This window comes from Leptopilina heterotoma, unplaced genomic scaffold (assembly GCF_015476425.1).
Source record: "Leptopilina heterotoma isolate Lh14 unplaced genomic scaffold, ASM1547642v1 Lhet_191, whole genome shotgun sequence".
Taxonomy (NCBI): domain Eukaryota; kingdom Metazoa; phylum Arthropoda; class Insecta; order Hymenoptera; family Figitidae; genus Leptopilina; species Leptopilina heterotoma.
The window spans coordinates 1378935-1401276 of NW_025110910.1; the positions used below are offsets into that span (position 1 = coordinate 1378935).

General features: G+C 29.9%; 5 protein-coding genes across 8 annotated transcripts; 1 reads left to right on the forward strand and 4 right to left on the reverse strand.

Annotated features, from left to right (window-relative positions):
- Positions 1 to 3939: 3939 nt before the first annotated feature.
- On the reverse strand, positions 3940 to 8069 carry LOC122500919. Its single transcript, XM_043610082.1, has 2 exons — positions 7932 to 8069; positions 3940 to 7721 (listed from the first exon to the last, which is right to left on the reverse strand). Exon 2 carries the CDS (start codon positions 7671 to 7673, stop codon positions 4176 to 4178), a length of 3498 nt encoding a protein of 1165 aa, XP_043466017.1. The 5' UTR covers positions 7674 to 7721; positions 7932 to 8069; the 3' UTR covers positions 3940 to 4175.
- A 418-nt stretch (positions 8070 to 8487) lies between these two features.
- LOC122500920 lies at positions 8488 to 10043 on the reverse strand. 2 transcript variants are annotated; one of them, XM_043610083.1, is made up of 4 exons: positions 9783 to 10043; positions 9579 to 9695; positions 9175 to 9425; positions 8488 to 8933 (listed from the first exon to the last, which is right to left on the reverse strand). In XM_043610083.1, exons 1-4 carry the CDS (start codon positions 9873 to 9875, stop codon positions 8516 to 8518), a joined length of 879 nt encoding a protein of 292 aa, XP_043466018.1. In that variant the 5' UTR covers positions 9876 to 10043; the 3' UTR covers positions 8488 to 8515. The 2 variants fall into 2 exon arrangements, with proteins under 2 accessions (XP_043466018.1, XP_043466020.1); XM_043610085.1 differs by lacking the exon at positions 9579 to 9695.
- Positions 10044 to 10654: 611 nt separating this feature from the next.
- Positions 10655 to 16360, forward strand: LOC122500921 (histone acetyltransferase KAT2A). The gene is made up of 4 exons (XM_043610086.1): positions 10655 to 10762; positions 11753 to 11846; positions 12977 to 14925; positions 15627 to 16360. Exons 3-4 carry the CDS (start codon positions 12990 to 12992, stop codon positions 16052 to 16054), a joined length of 2364 nt encoding a protein of 787 aa, XP_043466021.1. The 5' UTR covers positions 10655 to 10762; positions 11753 to 11846; positions 12977 to 12989; the 3' UTR covers positions 16055 to 16360.
- A 375-nt stretch (positions 16361 to 16735) lies between these two features.
- Positions 16736 to 20180, reverse strand: LOC122500922. 3 transcript variants are annotated; one of them, XM_043610089.1, is made up of 4 exons: positions 20044 to 20151; positions 17621 to 17794; positions 17345 to 17509; positions 16736 to 17111 (listed from the first exon to the last, which is right to left on the reverse strand). In XM_043610089.1, the coding sequence occupies exons 1-4, from the start codon at positions 20089 to 20091 to the stop codon at positions 16839 to 16841; spliced, it is 660 nt and encodes a 219-aa protein (XP_043466024.1). In that variant the 5' UTR covers positions 20092 to 20151; the 3' UTR covers positions 16736 to 16838. The 3 variants fall into 3 exon arrangements, with proteins under 3 accessions (XP_043466024.1, XP_043466023.1, XP_043466022.1); XM_043610088.1 differs by lacking the exon at positions 20044 to 20151 and adding an exon at positions 18214 to 18343; XM_043610087.1 differs by lacking the exons at positions 16736 to 17111; positions 17345 to 17509; positions 17621 to 17794 and adding exons at positions 18873 to 19223; positions 19317 to 19484; positions 19626 to 19799 and having other exon boundaries at positions 20044 to 20180.
- Positions 20181 to 20670: 490 nt separating this feature from the next.
- Positions 20671 to 22059, reverse strand: LOC122500923. Its single transcript, XM_043610090.1, has 4 exons — positions 21955 to 22059; positions 21442 to 21618; positions 21144 to 21311; positions 20671 to 21017 (listed from the first exon to the last, which is right to left on the reverse strand). The coding sequence occupies exons 1-4, from the start codon at positions 22012 to 22014 to the stop codon at positions 20733 to 20735; spliced, it is 690 nt and encodes a 229-aa protein (XP_043466025.1). The 5' UTR covers positions 22015 to 22059; the 3' UTR covers positions 20671 to 20732.
- Between the last annotated feature and the right edge of the window lie 283 nt (positions 22060 to 22342).

Genomic DNA, 22342 nt, shown 5'->3' on the forward strand with positions numbered 1-22342 from the left:
AGAAGAGCATAATAATCCTGGAATGTTATGTGTTTGGATATATTTGTCGAAGAGTAGGTATTAATTGCAGTCTGTAAGTCCACCTGCATTTGATGATTTTTCATATTGTAAAGTCTGAATAAGATTCTCTTCCTTGCAACTATAATGTGGATATCAGGATTATGGACAATGCTTCTGCTATATAGTAGCTTTTCTAATTCAGCTGGACAGTTGACGTAAAATTCATTATATACATGACTAATCTGATTGGTTCTAATCCAATCGAGAGCAAAGTCATAATACGTGGGCACTGGTAAATATTTATTCAAATTCGGATCTATCATAGGTAATTCGTCAATTCCTGCTACGTGCTCTGTTATGAAATTATGAATCTCGAGATCATTCAATTTTCCGAAGTCTATTTCCACATCTACGAGATCATCAATATTACTGGGGATATTACTTTCTAGTACATAATGCCGCATTGTTTTTTCAGCGTTGTATCTGTTAACACCAATTTTCGCATCTACAACCAATTTTACTGCGTCTGTGATACTTTTCTCTCTTCTAACCATTATTGCTCGTCTACCTCCCAAACCCTCTGTTTTAATTTTGTAGATGTGTTGTCGAAACGGTTGCTTTGCATTTTCAAGTTTACCATGCTTGTTTAGTTTCAGTTCAAGACCAAACAGTTCTTCTGTTTCTAAATTAATTCTCTTGAAAAATACCCTTCCGCGTTTTGATACTTTTGTTATGACGACAGGAATCTCCTTCTCAAAACCAATCAAGTGTCTTAGCTCTGCGTAACCTTTAGACAACTGGATGTACTTTGGTCCGAAGGGTTCCTTTCCTCCAGGGTAGATAAATCTAAATACTTCTCGTCCTTCCATTTCCTTTCTTTCTATTCCTGGTACGGAAACAATTTTTATATCCGCAGATTTAGCACCCTGTCCCGTTAGGTGCAGCAAAATATTTTCAAACTTTGCATACTTGAAATTTAAAGATGGAAATTTTTTCGAAACTTGTTTAAAAGCTTTGTTCATGACTTTAGCTATCAAAGCACTGCCACTACGAGTCAATTTACCAAGGAGTTCAAAGCCAGGGTCCAATGTACGAATTACTCCAACAGACAGTGTTCTAAACATTTCTTTGGTAAAAACAATTTTTGAAAACATTTCACTGAGACCAATGGCGACTTTTCGTAAACCGATGGTCATTGTCGTCAGAATCGCTTGTCGCAAAGTGTAACTTCGTAGCGATAGTTCGGCAGTCAACAAAAATCGATTAATTGTCATGGTACTCATCTTGAAGCCAATGTTAAAAACCCCGACGAAAGGTATCAAGCCGACAACATCTCCGATGCAGGTCAAAGTCGCCATTCCTTGCTCCCCAGCTCTTGCATACTGTATACAATGATAGAAAGGTATAAACGCTTTTAAAATTTCGAAAAACTTCTCCATACTAGTTGTATCGTATCCATAACCGAAAAGCTGTTTTCTAAATTCCTCTGCTTTCATTTCCGCTATTTTCTCCACGAAGAAATCAAAACTCTCCTCAGGTTGTTTTATACGCGTTCTAACGAGTGGAACTTCAACTTTGACATTTTTTTCCAATCCAATTCTCGTATTGAATTCGATCATTTCCCCTCTGTGGAGAATCAGAGTAACGTTATTCTCATTCTGCTCCAAGGCGAAAAATACAGTTTGATTTTCGCCTTTGACTCCGAACAAAATTATATTTGGATTAAATGTTGGCATTGTTGGTGGACATAGATAACAGTACATATCATTTGGTTTAGGTGAAGCTTTATAAACAATTGTGCCTGTAGAATTTATCAAAGTTTTTAGAAGGGGAAGATCGTCAAAAGCTGATCGAATGAAGTCTAGTTCCATTAGACGATATTTTTCCTTGATGGAATGGAATTGTGCTTCGTAGACTAGTTCCAGATTTGGGAGTAATTTTGCATGTCTATGACAACGAGTACTTGATGAATAGGTTTTGTAGTCTTCGATTAGGGATTCTAGGTAAGTGTCATTGAGGTAGCTGCATTCTTTGTGTAACGTTTCCCTGGCAACTACGGTTCGATTTTTGAATTTCGACATTTCGAGATGAAATTGGTAGAGGGAATTAGTAGCAAGTGCTTCTTGTCGAATAGTCTCGAATGTTGTATTCAAGAAAGAGAACAAAGTGAAGAAAGCATTGGACCAAAAGTCTTCATTGTTTATGAAAAATTTCACTTTTCGTTGATTGAATTTTTCCCTTTCTTTGTAAGCATAATAAATAATTGCCGGAAGAGAAAATATTTGCAAAACTGATTCTGGAAGTTCCTTGCTAATTGCAGTTGCTTCTATAGTAATTCCAAGAGTCACGTATCTTTGAAAATCCATGTCTGTTAGGTTCATTTGCGCCGTCTCAGCTAATTTGAGTCCAGCTATTGCGTAAAGATATTCGACACTAATTATCGATATATCTTCTTTTGCTTCAGGAAATAAAGACCAAATGAGAGTGTCCACAATTCTGGTTATTGATAGTTCGGTGAGACTTGAAACTTCATCATCATCGTCATCCAAGTGTCGTAGGTAGGAAAGATCTCTAATCAAAGTCTTTTTGAAAGCAGATAACTTCAAGTTGGTTGATGTGCTTACAACTGACCCTAAATATCCGTAAAGATTGTTCCACTGCGAAAATACAACACCACTGACTATGTGGTCAAGAGTTTTATCCACATAGTCCATATCAAGAATTTCGTCTTTATTTCCTCCATACAGATCAGTGCCGTTTAATAATTTTTGTACTAATTGTTGCTTTGCTTCCGTTTCATTTTTCGTTTTATCCAGATGCTCGTAGAGAGTATTTATGATTAAGAACGGCTTTCTCTTGTTTGCTTTTGTTAATAGTTGTTCCGAATAGAATACATCGCCTAATACATTTAGACAATGAATTAATGGGAGAAAATTCACAGATTTAATGGGTGTGAAAAGAGTACTTGAGTTGTCCATTTTTGTAACACAAGTAAGTGATACTGTCTGTTCCAATTTTTACTCAATCTGAAAGTTTAAGTATGTATCAGATTTTTTGTTTGTTTAAATTATATTCCCGAAACATTTTAAAGTAGGTTTAGTTTTAAACATAAAAATCGGATTAATCTCTCAAAAAAGTCTAAAGAGGCATTAGAAAAAGAAAATGAAATCATTACAATTTATATATGAAATAGTAGAAAGTAGGAATACTCGTCATTATTTTATATTTCATTCACACCTTTTATCAGTGGTATCTGTCTTAGTATTGCTTAACGTTTTTAAGTAATTTTCAATTCATACAAAAGTCTTGATATTAATAAATTCAATAATAAATTTACCTGAAATACTGAGGCTGGCTCAACGGCGAGCTACAAGAATGTAGTTTCAATAATACAGATTAAAATGTGTCTCCGTTAGATTAAACTATAATTGTACGTCATCTTTAGTGTATATAAGTTCAAGAACTGTTGTTCCTTTAAATTGAATTCTTTGGAGACTCAATATATATATATATATATATATATATATATATATTGCTATATTAAATATTTCTGGAATCAGCCTTTCGAACATTGGATATTGACATTAAAGAAGTGACAATATTGAGTATGCAAATTAAATTACACAAAGTTTTATTGTAACCTTCCTTTCCAACATATGGATACGTGTCGCTTTAATTGTTCTTTTCAACTAAACATCAAAAAAATAATCAGAATTTCTAGTGTTTTTGGCCAGCATTTCTTACTTACTTAATTTCAACTTTTAGGAAATTTTTGATCCTATGTAGGACAGTGTTTTTAATAAAAGTATTAAAGAGGGAAATAATGAAAAGTAAATTGTTTATAAGTGATCTTTTCTTTTTAATGATATAAACATTATAATTTTAAGAATTTTTACAGTAAACTTGCCGTTTTAATTTCTTTTATATTTATATGCCAATTTGTATATTCTGTCTTTTATGAAAATTGACTGTTTTATAATTTTATAATATAAATGACAATTTTTTGAAATAACACGGTTGTATTTACTCATTCACACCACTGTACTGGTAAATTAATTTATACAATCTATATTATTATTTAAAAACAGTAATAGAACTTTAGAGTATTAGTCCACAGTGTCATCCCTCACAAATTTAAAATTTAACTTTTTGCATCGTATATCAACACATGAAATTCAACCAACAAAATTAGCTCTAGGTGTGTCTATTTCATTCATTAGTTTCGCAATAACCGTTTCTTTTGCAATCGGTTCATTTTGCATTATGACGTAAATAATATCAAAGCCCATGATTACTGTTCTTTTCGCACTTTGTATTACGTAAGGCATATCAGGAAGCAGCACAGCAGCATCTTTGATTGAAATGATGTCTTCCAAATCTACTGCTAAATACGAAGAATCAATCTTAACTTCATACAGAAATATTTGAACAGGTTCTCTAGGCTGATAGGCAAGTAATTCTTTATACATTTCTATTTCACTCATTGATAATTGTATTTTGAAGAAGATTAGAATTTTATCCACCAATTGTGAAGGATCCCTTTCAAATTCTAACGGACGTCTTATTTCCAACTGAAACAATTTTTTCTTTCTTAAATCATTGTTGCTTTGTCTAATTGCCAATCTGTACAAAGAATTTTTTATTTGCGTTGCAAGAAAAGGATTCATAATGTTTGTAAAACCGTTATGTTGCCAAATAAGAAGGGCATAATAATCCTCGAATGTACTGTGTTCGAATATATTTGTTGATGAGTAGATATTAAGTGCAGTCTGTAAATCCACCTGATGCACTTGATCATTTTTTAAATTGTAAAGTCCAGAGATTTTATTTCTTGCTTCTAATGTGTGGAAATTAGGATTAACCACTATTCTACTGTTATATAGTATCTTTTCTAAACCATCTGGATTCTTGACGTAAAATTCACTGTACACCTGACTAATCTGTTTGGTTCTAATCCAATCAAGAGCAAAGTCATAATACGTGGGCACTGGCAAATATTTATTCAAATTCGGATCTATCATAGGTAATTCGTCAATTCCACTTACGTGCTCTGTTACGAAATTCTGAATCTCGAGATCATTCAATTTTCCGAAGTCTATTTCCACATCTACGAGATCATCAATATTACTGGGGATATTACTTTCTAGTACATAATGCCGCATTGTTTTTTCAGCGTTGTATCTGTTAACACCAATTTTCGCATCTACAACCAATTTTACTGCGTCTGTGATACTTTTTTCTCTTCTAACCATTATTGCTCCTCTACCTCCCAAACCCTCTGTTTTAATTTTGTATATATGTTGTCGAAACGGTTGCTTTGCATTTTCAAGTTTACCATGCTTGTTTAGTTTCAGTTCAAGTCCAAACAGTTCTTCTGTTTCTAAATTAATTCTCTTGAAGAATATCCTTCCGCGTTTGGATACTTTTGTTATGACGACAGGAATCTCTTTCTCAAAACCATTCAAGTGTCTTAATTCTGCGTATCCTTTGGACAATTGGATGTACTTTGGTCCGAAGGGTTCCTTTCCTCCAGGGTAGATAAATCTAAATACTTCACGTCCTTCTATTTCCTTCCTTTCTATTCCTGGTACGGAAACAATTTTTATATCCGCAGATTTAGCACTCTGTCCCGTTAGGTGCAGCAAAATATTTTCAAACTTTGCATACTTGAAATTTAAAGATGGAAATTTTTTCGAAACTTGTTTAAAAGCTTTGTTCATGACTTTTCCTATCAAAACACTGCCACGAGTGGTCAATTTACCAACCAGTTCAAAACCAGGATCGAGGGTACGAATGACCCCAACGGACACAGCTTTAAACATTTGTTTGGTAAAAATTACTTTTGAGAAAATCCCACTAAGTTCGAGTGCGGTATTCCGTAGACCAACGGTCATTGTCGTCAGAATCGCTTGTCGCAAAGTGTAACTTCGTAGCGATAGTTCGGCAGTCAACAAAAATCGATTAATTGTCATGGTACTCATCTTGAAGCCAATGTTAAAAACCCCTACGAAAGGTATCAAGCCGACAACATCTCCGATGCAGGTCAAAGCCGCCATTCCTTGCTCCCCAGCTCTTGCATACTGTATACAATGATAGAAAGGTATAAACGCTTTTAAAATTTCGAAAAACTTCTCCATACTAGTTGTATCGTATCCATAACCGAAAAGCTGTTTTCTAAATTCCTCTGCTTTCATTTCCGCTATTTTCTCCACGAAGAAATCAAAACTCTCCTCAGGTTGTTTTATACGCGTTCTAACGAGTGGAACTTCAACTTCGACATTTTCTCCCAATCCAATTCTTGTATTGAATTCGATCTTTTCCCCTCTGTGGAGAATCAGAGTAACGTTATTCTCATTGTGCTCCAAGGCGAAAAATACAGTTTGATTTTCGCCTTTGACTCCGAACAAAATTATATTTGGATTAAATGTTGGCATTGTTGGTGGACATAGATAACAGTACATATCATTTGGTTTAGGTGAAGCTTTATAAACAATTGTGCCTGTAGAATTTATCAAAGTTTTTAGAAGGGGAAGATCGTCAAAAGCTGATCGAATGAAGTCTAGTTCCATTAGACGATATTTTTCCTTGATGGAATGGAATTGTGCTTCGTAGACTAGTTCCAGATTTGGGAGTAATTTTGCATGTCTATGACAACGAGTACTTGATGAATAGGTTTTGTAGTCTTCGATTAGGGATTCTAGGTAAGTGTCATTGAGGTAGCTGCATTCTTTGTGTAACGTTTCCCTGGCAACTACGGTTCGATTTTTGAATTTCGACATTTCGAGATGAAATTGGTAGAGGGAATTAGAAGCAAGTGCTTCTTGTCGAATAGTCTCGAAGGTTGAATATAAGTAAGTGAACAAAGTGAAAAACGCATCGGACCAAAAGTCTTCATTGTTTATGAAAATTTTCACTTTTCGTTGATTGAATTTTTCCCTTTCTTTGTAAGCGTAGTAAATAATTGCCGGTAGAGCAAAAATTTGCAAAACTGATTCAGGAAGTTCCTTGCTAATTGCAGTTACTTCTGTAGTCATTCCAAGTGTCACGTATCTGTGAAAATTCATATCAGTTAGGTTCATCTGCGCCGTCTGAGCTAATTTGAGTCCAGCTAGTGCGTAAAGATATTCGACACTAATTATTGTTATATCATGTTTTCGTTCCGGAAATAAGGGCCAAATGAGTGCCTCCACAATTCTGGTTATTGATAATTCGGTGAGACTGGAAACTTCATCATCGTCATCCAAGTGTCGTAGGTAGGAAAGATCTCTAATCAAAGTCTTTTTGAAATCAGATAACTTCAAGTTGGTTGATGTGCTTACAACTGACCCTAAATATCCGTAAAGATTGTTCCACTGCAAAAATACAACACCACTGACTATGTGGTCAAGAGTTTTATCCACATAGTCCATATCAAGAATTTCGTCTTTATTCCCTCCATACAGATCAGTGCCGTTTAATAATTTTTGTACTAATTGTTGCTTTGCTTCCGTTTCATTTTTCGTTTTATCCAGATGCTCGTAGAGAGTATTTATGATTAAGAACGGTTTTCTCTTGTTTGCTTTTGTTAATAGTTGTTCCGAATAGAATACATCGCCTAATACATTTAGACAATAAATTAATGGAAGAAAATTCACAGATTGAATGGGTGTGAAAAGAGTACTTGAGTTGTCCATTTTTGTAACACAAGTAAGTGATACTGTCTGTTCCAATTCTTACTCAATCTGAAAGTTTAAGCACATATTTTTTATTTTTCTTTAAATTATATATACGAAAAATTATGAAGTGGCTTATTTTAGATATAAAAATTGGAATGTTCTTTTAAAATACATGTTATCAAATGTATGTAATCTTCCAGTTTGTTACGTTTGTGAGTAATTTTTAATTTGGTCGTGCAAAAGTCTTATTATTAGTAAAGTCATTAACAAATTTACCTTAAATACTGTTGGCTCGACGCGGTGGACTATAAGAATGTGGTTTGCAAGTACAGATGAGAATGTGTTACCGTTAGTTTAAACTATCATTGTTGTACGTTATCTTTAGTGTGCATAGTGTTCAATAATTGTTGTTCCTTTAAAGTAAATTTTTTGTAGACTCTAATGGAAATTTTATTAATTTCTTTATTAAATAATCTATATTTCGAAATCTTAAATATTTAGAAGTAATCAATACAATAGTATTAAATATTTCTGGAATCAGTCATTCGAACATTTGATATTGACATTAAGAAGGTGACATCATTGAGTATGCAAATTAAATTACAAAATGTTCTATTGAAGTAACCTTCCTTTTCAACATGGACACGTGTCGCTTAAATTGTTTCTTTCAGATGTTTTTTTCTAAAGATAGTAGATAAAATTTTATATATTGAGCAAAATAGAAGAAAGATTTAGAAAAAGAAATCATTGATGCAAAACAAAAATTATAGCATTGGATCAAATCTAGAAAACAATTGTTTTCTAGATTTAATGCAATGTAATTATTTTTGTACCTTAAGGTACCAAAAATGAACGGATTTTTAAAGTTCCTTCTTATGCATTCCCATCCAGGAATATCCTTGAACGTGTTTAAAATTCCACGACTTGAACATAATTTCAGAGTTGTGGTTTTGATCATTAATGAATACAAATGAATCTGTTCCTTCGATTGCGAGTTTATTAGCCAAAGAGTTCGCGACAATTTTTGCATATCCTCTTCGTCTGCAAGACTCGACTGTTTGAACGAAACTGATGGCTCCAAATTCTGACTGTGAAGCCCAAGATAGAAGTTGATTTGTACTTTTGGAAAATAATCCCAATCCTTTATTGAACTGAATCATTTTCAATACATGTTGATATGTTAGTTTCTCATCGAATGTGGATCGAAGGGGCCATACAGAATGTATAAGAGGCACATGAGTTTCGTCAAGTTCTTTAAGGTAACAGTCTTCTGGTATTCTGAAAAAATATTGTTTGGTTCAATTTTGTTAATTGAATGCTTTTAATTCTTTTTGGACCTGAGATCCTTTGTTCTCTGGACCTTTTCATTTTCGGGCCAAAAATGTGGATCAAAAGAAAAAATTGACCTACATTTTTGATATAACTTTGATCCACTTTGTAGTATCAATTTGATTATATATCCTTACGATTTAAGAGTCTATACAATTTGAAGCCTTAAAAATTATATATACGTTCTTACCTTTCTTCAAAAACTATGCACTCTTCTTTGGGTTTAAATAAACATTTACCCGACTCATTCCATTTTATTTCCACCCCTTTATTCGCCTTTAAATACTCAACAATATAATAAGTGATCGGAATGAGTCGCGATTGCACTGCTGCAAAGCAAACGTCTTTATTCCAATTTATAAATTTAGTTTCTGTTACGGCTCTGAATAGAAGATCTTCAAACTCTTCGGGTGCAAAAATTACCAGACAGTAATAGGTAACCTGAAAAATATTTTTAAAATAATTAATGGAAATTTTTACTGATTTGAATTGTTGGACCTTTCATTATAATTCAAATAGAGAGTATTCGTTTGCTATAGTGATAAATATGTCGTAAAGAATTATATTGTTCTAAATTTATATAAAATATTTTACTGTTGATAATGCAATGAAAATTCCAGATTTGTAATCACTATTCGGACAATAAATCGTGATGGGTATACTCGCATCTTTTAGCTTCCACTTTCTGACTGTTTGAATAAAATAGTAGTACTGGAATAAATAATAGTATACATCTATCACCCAAAAATTTAGAATTTTAATATTAAAATCTTTATAATGTTATATAAAAGTACATACTTGTACATTAGAAGGCCAATTTTTCTTCAACGACTCTGCGAGTAAATGCCAATTTTCCAGAATTAAAGGTTGCAAAATATCGTCGGATGACATTTTCAGTAATATTTTAAATTTTAATGAACAAACTGGGTTATTTTAATGTGGAATATTGGGCATGTTTGTTTATTAGCATGATAAGAAGTAAACTTTGTTAGCATAATGACTTAATTTAAACAAATTACGCATTTGTCAGCACATTATTCGCAATGTTAAAGATGAGATAAGAAGTTTTTTTGATACAAATCTTGATAAAACGTCTTCTTCATTGTTTGTGTTCATTATACTTTTAATTATATAAGACACACAATTTTTAATTTTTGAACCGAAAGAAAATAAGTTGTGAATACCTGAATCACTGTACAAAAATAAATTGACAACACAGTTTTCTTAAAAGTATCAAATTGATACTAAAGTTGATCAAATTGATACCAAAAATGTGGATCAAATAAAAAATTGATCCAAGTTTTCTTGAAAGTATCAAATTAATGCCAAAAACCAAAAAAACCAAAATCAAAAAATTATTTGAAAATTGTTTACAAAAACTTAAAATTGAAGTTTTTATTGGGGGGACAAGAAAAAAAGTTTAAATTGAAATATTTATATTATTATCATTATTTTTTATTATTATTATTATTATTATTGTAATTAATATATATCTTTATATAAAATTATATAAGTATCATCAAATTCAAATTTTAGCTCCATTCTAGAGACATTATGTTTCTAAGGTTTGTCAAGCTATAGGGATTTTTAGTCACCAGATTAATACTCAAATGATTGGCAACCCTGAGCCCTAGCAGATAGAGATAGCAGACAGCATTAGACGCAGTCAATAAGTCAATATCATGTGTCAAATGCTGTTTTTTAAGTTTGTTTTGAAATTAGCTGAATTTTAAAATTGTAAATTGAACAATTTTCATTTTTTTTCATTCTAACAAAAGGCAAGTACATTTTATTTTTACTTCAAATACTATCTTAGCATTGTTTTTTTTCAAAAAATCCTATGCCAAATCAATATTCCTAACCTAGTTTTATATTTTCGGCAAAAATTTAATATTTTCTGTCATTTTTCTCTTTATTTTTGTTTTTGTTTTTATTAATGTTTCCTATTTTTTTTATAACAATAATATTCTTCTTTTTCTTATAGTCAATGAAAATTTTGTGAAAACATTCTTTATGAAACTATAATTTTTCTAAATAAGTTAAGGAGTGTTATTAATTTATTTTTGTTTACACTGAAACAAATGTAAATTTTTGTTTATTTCCATTATTTCAAAGTAGAAAATCAGGGGATTTTAGGAATTTATTTATTTAGATTTTTAGTAATTAATAAAAGAGAAGAAAGTATTTATTTTAATAAATTCAATTTTAATCAATTTAAATTTTTCTATTTTAAAAAAGTTTTACTTTTGAGCTTTTACCTAAAAAAAGTTTTTTAATCATAAAATTTTTAACTTTCGATCATTTTTTTAAGTACAAAATTCAAAGAGTTTGCAAAGATTTTTTTTGAAAAATGCTTATATTGCACTTTATATATATATTTTTTATTTCGAATATGAAAGAATGGAGTAGAATTAAATTTTATTTGTTTATTTTATTTGTACATAATCAATTTTTTTTATGTTTATCTTAAGGGCAAAGGAACTAATACAATGTTAATAAAATACTAATTAAGTATAAAATTTACAGAAAGAGAACAATTGCAAAATGTTAAAATTATTTATGTTTACAAACTCACTTGTAAAAAAATTATTTAATATTTATTTAAAATTCGCATTTATTTTAATTTGTTAAGTTAGGTATGTAGAAATTTTCAAAATAAAAAATACTATTTTCACGAATCGGCTTTTGTAATATTTATTGTTTATTTAGAAATACAAAATAAAATGAAAGTTTTTCTAAGTTTTAATATTTTAATATTTTTCTTTTAGGTTTTTCTATCTAAAAAGATGGTTTGAAAAATGTCCATTCATAGAAAAGATCAATAACTCGTATATCGAGAACTTTTCCGTTGCAGACAAACACGTAAGTATTTTATATATTTACTTAGAAAAGTGTTAATTTTATTTCATCTTTTTATTTTCATTCAATTATTAAATTTTTAACATTTTATTTATAAATGAGTTGATAGGAATTCTAAAAGCAATTGAACCTTACACGAGAAAACACTCCACATAACACTTAAGCAAGTGGTATTTTACCAAAAGATTAAGAATTATTAATAAAAATAAATAAATGAACGAATTAATAAAAAATAAATGAAGAAAATTACTAATTAATTTCTGTAATAAATGTATTTAATTTAAACGTTTTTTAAAATTTGTTATTTGTTATATTAAAAATGTTCAGAGAATATTTAAAATAGATAATATTATTAATTTTTAATAGAATCTAATCTTTTTAATGAAAATTTATATCATTGTTTATTTATATTTTATAATTTTCTTCATTTACTTTTCTATATTGTATTTTATTAATAATTATTGCCTAATCATTATAAAATATAAAATAATATTGCAAACGATAACTGAGAAGAGTTAAATCCTTCCATAATTTAGTTGATATTATTAAATAAATGATCATGGGAAAGTAGAAAATTGAATAAAAAAATCCAATGTGTATCGTCAGTAAAGCGACGTTTCGTTGGCTAAGATTTGCCAACCTCATCAGGCTAAATTTATTAAAACAGAAAAAAAAACACTTCAATATTTATAAAGGTCTAAAACACTATTTTCCGCAAAAGTAATAACAATTGATAATGTCCAAATTCATATCAACGGAAGGCGTCAAAGTACTGATCGCCATTTTCAAAGAGATTTCTTAAGATACATCTAATTGCTGATTGATAAATTACACTGTTTATTTTTACAAAATAATTAATTTTGACTTTCACAACTAATCGTTAGTCATTTTTATGGTAAATATATGATAATTAGTTCATTAGCTTTGCTTATAAAAATCTAGTGTAATAACTGACTGTTAATTTTCTCACAAGAGATTGAATATCATGAAAGTACAGTTAAGTTAATTTTTTAGCTTACTTATTAACATAAGTAAGCTAAAATATCTATAAAAAGTTGCATGATTAAATTAAAGAAATTCTTTCGACAAATTGACTTTGAGGTTTGAGAAAAACATATCAATGTCTGTTTAAGCGTGACATTAAAAATGTCCGAGGACACCAGAGAGCAGGCATCGCTCGTGTCTCAAATGCCCCCGAATGCCACTCCCGATTCAAACACCTCACGAGTCGGCGAACAGCAAGCGAGTCGACAAAGTAACCAGCGTCGAATTCAACAACGCAAACAACAGGTATTTTCCTGGCCGAAAATGAAGAAACTGATCAAGCTGGCCAATTACTGCGCCTGCCAAGAGGAAGGCTGCAAATGCATCGGCTGGCGCGTCAATCAACAGATCGTCAAGTCTCCAAAACCGGATGCATCGTTAGTGACCGTCACCAACTATAACGATCCATGTCGCACCTGCAATCACGTTCTTGAGAAGCACGTATCGCACTTAATGCGTGAGAACGATGAGGACATTAACAAACTCCTAGGAATGGTTGTCGACGTGGACAATATTTTCCTAAGTATGCACAGTGAGAAGGACCCGGACACGAAGAAAATCTACTATTACCTCTGCAAACTTCTGCGAAAGGCGATTCTCTCCAGAAGTAAGCCGACCATTGAGGGTCCGCTGGGACAACCGCCATTTGAGAAAACTTGCATCGAGAAAGGAGTGTCGAACTTTGTTATCTACAAATTCGGACACTTGTCCCTGCAGGAGTGGCAAGTGATGCACGACCTGGCGAAGATGTTCCTACACTGCTTGAACCACTGGAATTTCGAGACCCCGACGATTTTGCGAAATACAATCTCCGCGGACGATGCTGCGGCCTACAAGATCAACTACACCCGCTGGTTAGTCTTCTGCCAAGTCCCAGCTTTTTGCGACTCACTGCCCCATTACGACACAACCCGAGTCTTCGGCCGAACTCTCCTCCGCGCCGTTTTCAAGTCCGTCTGCCGACAACTGATGGAGAAGTGCCACAGCGAACGCGATCGCATGTCCCCTGAGAAACGCGTTTTCGTCTTCACCCATTTCCCCAGATTCCTGTCGCAACTCGAGGAGGAGCTCTACTCGGAAACCTCGCCGATCTGGAGTCCGGAGTTCAAGCAAGCACCGCCTCCTCACCTACAGACCGCCGAAGAAGCCGAGCGTTCGCGCAACGAATTCGACAGATTGTACAACACCACCGAGAGTGGCTCCCTAAAGAGACCACTGGACAAAAAGGAGATGCGAGTCGACGCCAAAAAGAAGCGAAACGAAGAGCCATTCGAGGACCTGACAAGCGACGTCATAGCGGAAATCGTCGCCAGGATCGACGATCCAAACTACATGTGCGGTCCTGATGCGTTCTTCTCCACAAACGTCCCACGCGACGAAACCCCGAAAATGGAGGAAAGCATCAAACTAATAGAGTTCCATGTGATCGGGAACAGTTTGACGCAGCCCGTCTCCAAGCAAACCATGCTCTGGCTAATCGGTCTCCACAACGTCTTCTGTCAACAACTGACAAAAATGCCGAAGGACTACATCTCCCAGTTTGTCTTCGACCCGAAGCACAAGACTCTGGCTCTCATCAAGAATGGAAGACCAATCGGTGGTATTTGCTTCAGAATGTTTCCCACCCAGGGCTTTACGGAAATAGTTTTTTGTGCCGTGACCAGTCATTTGCAGGTCAAGGGCTATGGAACTCACTTGATGAACATGTTGAAGGACTATCATATCAAGAATAATATTCTCCATTTCTTGACGTTTGCGGATAAGTACGCTATTGGTTATTTCAAGAAGCAGGGGTTCAGTCTCAAACTCCCGAGACTTGTCTATCAGGGCTATATCAAGGACTATGAGGAGGCGACCCTCATGCACTGCGAGCTGAATCCTAAGATTGTTTACACTGAATTTTTGGCGGTGATCCGAAAGCAGAAGGAAATCATCAAGAAGCTCATTCAGCAGAAACATCAGGAGATTCAGAAGGTTCATCCTGGCTTGACTTGCTTCAAGGAGGGCGTTCGGGGAATTCCAGTTGAAGCAATTCCTGGTACGTATCTAATTACTTGCCTCAGATGACCAACGTCTTCCAAGGGTTTTTGTATGAAACAACATTAGCTTTGGCTAATGTTGTTTCATACAAAAACCCTTGGAAGACGTTGGTCATTAAGGTTAAAAACGGATGTCTTCCAAGGGTTTCTGTATGAAGTAACATTTGCCAAAGCTAATTTTGTTTCATACAAAAACCCTTGGAAGACGTTGGCCATCTAATGCTAGTAGGAAAAAGAAATCTAAGTTTCCGATTTTTAAAATTTAATTGGAGATTCGCAATTAGTCATCAAAAAAATATTTATCAGTAAAAACTCTAGAGAAATCTACTTAATGTAGTTTGAAAAATAAGTCCTTTAATTTCTTATCATCCCAGACAGCACGTAATCTTACAGCAAGTCTAGTAAGTATTTTAAAAATTCAAAATGGCGGATCCAATATGGCGGACGAAAATATTAAAAACCTAACGAATTTGCTTGAAACTTGTTACTCGGGGGTTTTTGGGGTCGCTGATTACGAATTTGAAGTCAGATTTAAAAAATTCAAAATGGCGGATCCAATATGTCGGACGAATATATTAAAAACCTAACGAATTTGCTTGGAACTTATTACTCGGGGGTTTTTAGGGTCACTGCAAGATTACGTTTAATAAAAGTGAACTTATTAGTTAAATAATTTTTGAAATAAAAAAAAACTTTGCAGGAATCTGCGAGACTGGTTGGAAGGGTTACGGGCAAACGAGAACGAGAAAAGTCGCCAAAACAGTTCAGGGTCAAGAGCCAGTCGAGGCATGTTTGGACGTGAAAAATTCTCTATACACGAGTCTCAAGGAAGTGTTAAACAGCGTAAAAAAACAAAATACCGCGTGGCCATTTTTAAAACCAGTAGACAAGGAATACGTTCCCGATTATTATGATCACATTAAATATCCAATGGATCTGAAAACAATGTCCGATCGTTTAAAGGACGGTTATTACGTAAGTCGCAGACTCTTTATCGCTGATATGACGAGAATCTTTACAAATTGTCGATTTTACAATAGCAAAGAGACTGATTATTTTAAATGTGCAAATTCTCTGGAGAAGTATTTCCAGACAAAAATGAAGGAACTTGGAATATGGGACAAATAAGTGTTATAATTTTATTATCGAAACATTTTCTTCCTTTAAACATTTTTAAGGAAGAAAGAGAAATCTTTTTTTTCAATCCTTAGAATAATGAGATTAATTTTTGATTTTGTATTTTTCTTTTTGAAATTTTGTAAATTGGATCAGCGACTTTATTTGAATATTGTGCAATTGATTCAATCATGAACTTGCAGCATGTATGCAAAAGTGATTTAAGTTTTTTCATTTTCTAAATTTAGATTTTTGTCTTAATTGTAACGTTTTTTCTGTAATTTATCAAGTGTAATAAAGATTATATTTTTAAAATGGTAATTCTCGTTTTTATTATTAAAAAAATTTTCTGTATTATTTACAGTTTTTTTTTTTTAGTTATAAGTGCTTAAAAGATTTGTCATAATTCTATTGGACGAAGTGAACTTAATATATTTTATAACAAAAATTGAAGAAGTATATTTTTAAAAAATTCAATATTTAAACATAGAAAATTTTTTATATCCCAGAAAATAAATATGTAACATTCCTGTTGACTTTTTTAGAAATGTAATAAAAATTATAAATTCGAACATATGAATAAAAATGTTTATTTATTAATTTTTCTATTATTAACATTACTATTTTTATAATAAATAGTAATTATTTTAATACAGTAAATGCGTGGAATAAATAGAGAAATAAGAAAAGACATTCAAAAATATTGTCGTTTATTCAAAATTAAATAAAATTTATAATTTATAAAATAAATTTATTTCTCCCGAATCTCTGATTTCTTTTACACAAAATAAATTATTTATGCGATACAATTTTTGAAAAATCCCTGAAATTCGTTGGCAATTTGAAACATTTCACTCGATACTTTTGCACTGCATTTTAATGATTCACTTAAGATTTTCGATTTTATGGTTTCGCCTGCAATACTGTCTATCTGCACTGCCTCCAGTAAATTATTCAAATCTTTTTGTGCATCACTTATTTTTTGAGAAATGCATTCATCTAATTTTGTAATTTTACTAGAACAACTGGTACTAATTTCCTTCATATCCTCTTGCATCTTCAAAGTTTTCTGTGGAAAATTTAATATTTAATTAAATTTAATAAAATTATTAATTTATTTTATATTAATTAATTATTATTTAATAGAAATTTAATAAATTATTAATTAAATTAAATATTAATAATAATTTGATAAATTATTATTTAATAAAATATTTAATAAAATTTAATATTTAATTTTTAGATTTTTTGTTTGGAGTTTAAAAAACCATTGCTTATGCGCATAATTCATTAAAAACTTACCTCATGTGCTGTTTGTAATTTTTCCCGAATTTCATTTCCAATTTTTCTTGGTTCTTGTACACATGAGTCGAGATCAAAAGACATTTTTACAATTTTTTCACCGAATTCGTCTTTCTTCGAATTAATGCAAGCAGTTTGATCAATTTTTGCTTTCTCAGTAACAAACTAATAAAAAAGGGAAAGAAATGATTATTTTTGTTTCTAATAAAAAAGGAAAAAAAATTATTATTGTTTCTTTACTTAAAAGTAAAATATTTAAATTGAATTTAAAATTACGTTCGCTTGGTCGAGAGTTGCTTGTAGAGCTTTCGAATTCATGTCCATTGACAAGTCCTTTAAATTGCTCAACATTTGAATAACAGAATCCGCAAATTCTTGTTCATTATTGACAACTTTCTTGACTGCCTCGTTCACTGTCTTACCGAAGTCAGTTATTAAATCGCTTTTCACCTGATAATGAAAAATAGTTTTTAATTTTTCTAAATTTAATTATAGCACTTAAGGAAAAATTATGTTTGAATCAAATTACTCTAATTTTTTATAACAGTTTCAGGTTTCTTCAAATAATTTGGATTTCATAATAAATCGAAACAAAATAATATCTTAATATACTTCTAATAATGTTTGTTTAACTTTAATAATAAATATTTATTTGTTTTAAATAAACATTTGATTCAGTTTAATAAATTTTGAATCAACTATAATATTTGCGATTGTTATAAATAATTATAGAACACAACTTCAAAAATAAGATTTTCATACTTACATTTAGGTAAGATTAAATAAAATAAAATTAATTTGTTGAAATAACTAAATAATGTATTGATAAAATTAAAAAAAAAAATTTAAATAAAAATTTACAAGCTCACCTGAAAGAGGCAGAGGGTGAAGAAAATACAAAAGTCTGCAAGTCTCATATTGTTAATTTTTTTTTTTAATTCGAGGTTTAAAGGAGACTAAAAATTAATGGACAAGCTAACGAGTTTTATTTAAAAGCCTTTGTCGTCATAAATTTTCCATGAAAACAATAATTGATTAGTGAATAAAAAAACCCGATTATAAGAACCTTGAAAAATGAATGTGTAAAGAATAAAAAATACATTTATTTAACTCGAAGGACATTAAGCTAAGTAAGATTTATTTCTCTAAAAATTTGTTCATTTAATTGCGAAATGATAATTATTTTATTTTCTAACAAGTCGAAAAAAATTACTTCTGTAATATATATTGACATTTTGTTTATATTTTTCAATAATAATAATAAAATAATAATAATAATAACGGTAATAATAAAAATATGAATAATAAAAATAATAATGATATAATAATAATTTAAATTTGTCCATTTTAGGCCAAACAAAGAAATAAACATCTTTTATTATTAATATAATTTATGTCTTACAAAAATATTTAATTAATAATAATAATAATAACAATAATATTAATATTAATAATAATTTAATTTTTATTTAAATAAAAAATAATGTACGTTTAATAACTTCAAAAATAAAAAAAATTCCTATTAATTATCAAAATAATTCAACAGATGGTTAAAATAGAATTTCAATATTAATGAGAATTGATATAATTTAAATCATATTTTTCATACGCAATTTTTAAATTTCTCCTTAAATTGATTTGATAAGTCATAAATATTGTCCAATAGTTTTGCATTACAAATTAATGATTGAAGGTAAACTTTTGGTTGAAAGGTGTCAGCTTCAGCATTGTAGAGCGTCACGTCTTTCAATAGATTTTCAAAAGAAATTTTAAGATTTTGCACTCTATCAGAAATACATTGACTTTCTGACTTTTCAAATTCACTATTAGAACAATTCTTTTTCACCTCACTTAATTCTTGTTGAATTTCAAAAGCTTCCTGTCAAAAAAAAAAATACTTTCTTAATTTTTTTCAGAAGTATAACAAACTATAAAATCGATTTCTTAATTTTTTTGAAAAATTAATTTTTACCTTTTTAGCGTTATGGAATTTTTGTCTAATAGGTTCTCCCATTTCTCTATAATCAAACAAACATCTATAAATTTCTGAATTGAACTCTTGTAATTTTTCGGTCCACTGTGATTTGTTTAATTCAACACATTCTTTCTGTTCAGTACCTTTTATATTTCTACTCAATACCTAAATAATAATGAATTTTGAAATTAGATTTTTAGTTTTAGTAAAAAAAAATTGTAAATTAAAATAGAAATAAAAATACAATTAAGTAATTTTTAAATGTTATTATTATAATTATTATTATTATTAATATTATTTATTTACGTTTTTTAGAGTGCAAGTGGAATTCCATCCACGAAACATAATTTCAGATGTTATTTCTCTTAATTTGCTTAAGGACAATACAATAGAACCAAAAAATTCGTCGTCATATTTTGTAAATTTTTTACTAGCTTCATTAACACTTGCTTCAAAGTTTGCAATGGAATCGCCTTGAACCTGTTTATTAATTATAATAAACAATCTTTGATAAAAGAATTAATAAAAAAATAAATTGTAAAATAAAAATCAGAACAGTTTCACAAAGAAGAATTTTTAAATAAAATAAAAAAAATAAATGTTTTTTTAAATCATTAAGTTAATTTCACATAAAAATTTAAAATCCTTGAAATACTTTTTTCTGCAATGGACTTTTTTTGCTAAAAAATAATTTTTAATAGTTAAAAACTATTCAAAAACTTACTTGAAAAAAACAGAGAGTAATCAAAAAATGAATTATAAAGAGACCCATTCTCTATGTCACTTGATATTATCTTGAACTAAAAGACAATGATTAAAATTTCGGCTTTTATTCTCAGTTATAATTTTCTAATAAACAACTAGATATAATTTATCTCCGAAGAAGACAATGAGAAATAAAGGTCCTATAAAACAAAATAATCTTTACAGCTAATTATCGTCATTAAAAGGTAGGCACTATTCTTTATTGCAATTTTTCTGCAAAAACGATAAATTAATATTTAAAAAATTATAAGGTTTACTTGTTACATTTTTTATCACTAAGAGTGACAAAAAGTAAATAATTTTTAAAAAATTGCAATTTTTAACTAAAATTTATTTTAAAAATAAACCAAAAAAAATGTAATATAATAAAATAAAAATGGAATTCTAAATTTAAAGAATTTTAATTTTAAACAAAATTTTAATCTGAAAGTTTTAATTTTAAACCAAAATTTTAATTTAAAAGTTTTAATTTTAAACAAAATTTTAATTTTTTAATTTAAACTAAACTTTCAAGTTTAAATTTGAAAATAATATTCTAGATTTTTGTATAAAAAAAATTTGCGGTATAAAAATAAGTGAGAGTGACTTTGAGTGTAATAAATAATTTATTCTTTATTTAATATATTTTACAGAAAAGATTTAGTGTTCTTAATTTTCAAGGACGAGACACTTTCGCAACGTTTCTTGAAAATCAGTTGTCATTATAAACACTTTATCCAATAGTCTAGCATTACAGTTCATAGCTGCGCCTAATACTTTTGCTATTAATGTTTTTCCATCAATAACTAAAAATCGCATTCTTTCAATTATAGTTTTAAACGAATCGCTAAGCACTACAATTGCACGATTAACGCACATTGTATTCGGTACAGAATTAATGCCAGAACAGCTTCTTTGAAGATCAAGAAGAGCCGCTTTTATCTTCAATCCTCTCTGCAATAAAATTTAAACAATTTAAAATAATTTTTCAATTTTTCTCCAATAATCCAATAAAAATTTAGTTTTTTTTTCAATATTTGATATTGTAGATTATAATCGTTTGAAATAGTTTTACTATACCTCGTATTCATTTTGCATTTTTTTTCGAAGCTCGTCTCCCATTTTTATAAAATCATAAACACACTTGTAAAGCTCAGAATTAATAGACGGAATTTTCGCCTTCCATTCTGCTTGCCTACGAGTAATGCATTCTTTTCCTTTGATAGTTCTTGCTGTTTCACTTAAAACCTATTAAAATAGAAAGATGTTAAATCAAATTAAAAAGAATTAATTTTTTCCATGAAAAAAATAAATTAAAAATTTTAATGTCTCATTTAAACTTTTCCAGTTTTTAAAATAGAAATTATGAAATTCTTACATTACTTAAATAAAGCGTAGAATTCCATGGGCCAGAAAATATGATATCTGAAGAAAAGTCTCGTAAATCATAAATAGCACTTATTATCGAATTCGAAAATTCGTCGTGATTTTCTAATATCCTTGGCACCTCTTTATTCACGATTGACAATAAATCATCAAGTGGATCAGCTTTAGCCTATTTTCAAAAAAAATTCATTATAAAAAGAACATTTTTTTTTATACAATTTTCAAAGAATTTTCAAGTTCGAATTTTTCATAGATAAAATAAGATTTATTTTTAAATCTTTGATATTTTAAAATTTGTATAGTTTGGAAATTAAAAATCTAGTTTAAAAAATAGAATAAAATAAAAAATCTAGTAAATGAATTTAATTAATTACATTACTATAAAAAATTAGAATTTGTTTTTTAAATAAATATTTTAACTTAAAATTATTTCGTAAAAAGAATTTGGATTTTTTATTTCCTCTTAATTTTGTGTGTTGAATATATGGAAATTTTAAAAACTTACATGAAAGACGCAAGTTAGCGAAAGAATAATTAAAAATCTCAACATTTTTTCAATGATCATTTACTTAACGAGTTATTTCTATTAAAGTGACTCTGTACGCAAAACACATTCGCTTTTATGCACTCCGGATGAACATTGTTTTTTTTCTTTTTTAAAGCCTATTTCAAAATTTTTCTTATCATGTGTATATTTTTACAGACCTTATAGAATTTTTTTTTTTTTTTTTTGACAAACGTTCTTGCAAAGGCTATAATTTTAAAAAAAAGTTTGTTTTACTATAATTTCAACTTGAAGTTAAAAAGTTCAAGTTCAACTTAAAGTTTTACCAAAATCTTCATTTTTGTAATTTTTCTTTAAAAATTTTTTATATTATCATTATAATGAAAAA